The 2,500-nt window shown below is 49.3% G+C and overlaps 1 protein-coding gene across 1 annotated transcript in view; it reads left to right on the top strand.

Annotated features, from left to right (window-relative positions):
- plxna3 (plexin A3) overlaps positions 1-2,500 on the top strand; it is a gene marked incomplete at its 5' end in the record, with an annotated part of 133,992 nt that overhangs the window by 124,129 nt on the left and 7,363 nt on the right. Inside the window, 2 exons of the mRNA XM_083769880.1 lie at positions 1-24; positions 2,078-2,181. The exon at positions 1-24 is cut by the window's left edge and continues 136 nt beyond it. Coding sequence (XP_083626006.1) covers positions 1-24; positions 2,078-2,181 — 128 coding nt within the window. The remainder of the gene's footprint in view (positions 25-2,077; positions 2,182-2,500) is intronic.

The following is a 2,500-nucleotide window of genomic DNA, read 5'->3' as shown; positions in this document are numbered from 1 at the left end:
CCCAGGCTGACGACATGGACCTGGGTGGGTAATGTTTATATACCGTCTATAAAGGAGTGTCCTTCTCCCAGAGACCCCAGGCTGACGACATGGACCTGGGTGGGTAATGTTTATATACCGTCTATAAAGGAGTGTCCTTCTCCCAGAGACCCCAGGCTGACGACATGGACCTGGGTGGGTAATGTTTATATACCGTCTATAAAGGAGTGTCCTTCTCCCAGAGACCCCAGGCTGACGACATGGACCTGGGTGGGTAATGTTTATATACCGTCTATAAAGGAGTGTCCTTCTCCCAGAGACCCCAGGCTGACGACATGGACCTGGGTGGGTAATGTTTATATACCGTCTATAAAGGAGTGTCCTTCTCCCAGAGACCCCAGGCTGACGACATGGACCTGGGTGGGTAATGTTTATATACCGTCTATAAAGGAGTGTCCTTCTCCCAGAGACCCCAGGCTGACGACATGGACCTGGGTGGGTAATGTTTATATACCGTCTATAAAGGAGTGTCCTTCTCCCAGAGACCCCAGGCTGACGACATGGACCTGGGTGGGTAATGTTTATATACCGTCTATAAAGGAGTGTCCTTCTCCCAGAGACCCCAGGCTGACGACATGGACCTGGGTGGGTAATGTTTATATACCGTCTATAAAGGAGTGTCCTTCTCCCAGAGACCCCAGGCTGACGACATGGACCTGGGTGGGTAATGTTTATATACCGTCTATAAAGGAGTGTCCTTCTCCCAGAGACCCCAGGCTGACGACATGGACCTGGGTGGGTAATGTTTATATACCGTCTATAAAGGAGTGTCCTTCTCCCAGAGACCCCAGGCTGACGACATGGACCTGGGTGGGTAATGTTTATATACCGTCTATAAAGGAGTGTCCTTCTCCCAGAGACCCCAGGCTGACGACATGGACCTGGGTGGGTAATGTTTATATACCGTCTATAAAGGAGTGTCCTTCTCCCAGAGACCCCAGGCTGACGACATGGACCTGGGTGGGTAATGTTTATATACCGTCTATAAAGGAGTGTCCTTCTCCCAGAGACCCCAGGCTGACGACATGGACCTGGGTGGGTAATGTTTATATACCGTCTATAAAGGAGTGTCCTCCCAGAGACCCCAGGCTGACGACATGGACCTGGGTGGGTAATGTTTATATACCGTCTATAAAGGAGTGTCCTTCTCCCAGAGACCCCAGGCTGACGACGTGGACCTGGGTGGGTAATGTTTATATACCGTCTATAAAGGAGTGTCCTTCTCCCAGAGACCCCAGGCTGACGACATGGACCTGGGTGGGTAATGTTTATATACCGTCTATAAAGGAGTGTCCTTCTCCCAGAGACCCCAGGCTGACGACATGGACCTGGGTGGGTGACACACATGTTTATACACCGTCATTCAACCAATGATTGGCTTAAGACCTGCTACAAAGGCCTTCTAAATCAGTTGGCTCTCCAACATGCCAAGCACCCCCGGGAATTCATATTTATTTGGCCGCGGGACTTCTGAAAATGTTTGTGTTAAAAATTCAAATAGGACGAGGTCGCGTGCGTGCGTCCGCCTTGGTGACAGCAGACTGCTGGGCGAGCACTGGCGCTTTGGCATCGTGGGGTCAGATCAATGAATTCTGTACTGGCCAGATATGGAGCGTGTCTTGAGTGTACAGGGTTTAATGAGGTCAGATCAACATAATTATGGAATGTCAGAACAGGTCAGCTCCATATATGGAGCTGACCATGTATGGCTATCCAGGGTTTCATGAGGTCAGTGTCGTGATCTTCATATATGGAGCCTCGACCATATATGGTGGCATGACATGTCACGAGGCGTGACGGACTGACGGCCACATAGGGTGGTGTGACACACGAATCAACGGAACGACAGACAGGTTTTGCAGGTTTTCATAGTAATCTGCAACCTATGGTCGCAATAAAACTCTGTAATGACTGGATTGTTAGACTTGTTAGACTACATGTGGTTTATGCTGTGTGTGTGTGTGTGTGTGTGTGTGTGTGTGTGTGTGTGTGTGTGTGTGTGTGTGTGTGTGTGTGTGTGTGTGTGTGTGTGTTGCAGAATGGCGGCAGGGCAGGTTGACTAGAATCATTCTTCAGGATGAAGACGTTACAACGAAGATAGAAAGTGACTGGAAGAGACTGAATACACTGGTCCACTACCAGGTAGGTGCACGCACACACGCACACACACAAACACACACGCACACACACACACACACACACAAGCTGCCATTGGACTGGTCAGATGAAGTGAACGGAGGTGACACAACTAACTCTCTAATAGAAGTCTCTGGTTCAGACCAAGCCGATCCCGATGTGGGTAATAGACCAAGACTCTGATGTTGCCTCGGCAGTGTTGTGAACACAACTTTGCAAATCAAATTTGAATACCGTTCCTTGTTCAGACTTCGTGACACCGATCCAAGTCCCTCACACGATTTCACCATTGATCATAATTCACACATCAGTAGATGTGCGTACT

This window comes from Protomyctophum parallelum (genome assembly GCF_964188405.1).
Source record: "Protomyctophum parallelum genome assembly, chromosome: 7".
In the NCBI taxonomy this organism is placed as follows: domain Eukaryota; kingdom Metazoa; phylum Chordata; class Actinopteri; order Myctophiformes; family Myctophidae; genus Protomyctophum; species Protomyctophum parallelum.
Note: the sequence above shows the minus strand (reverse complement) of the source record. Positions and strands in the feature narration are given on the sequence as shown.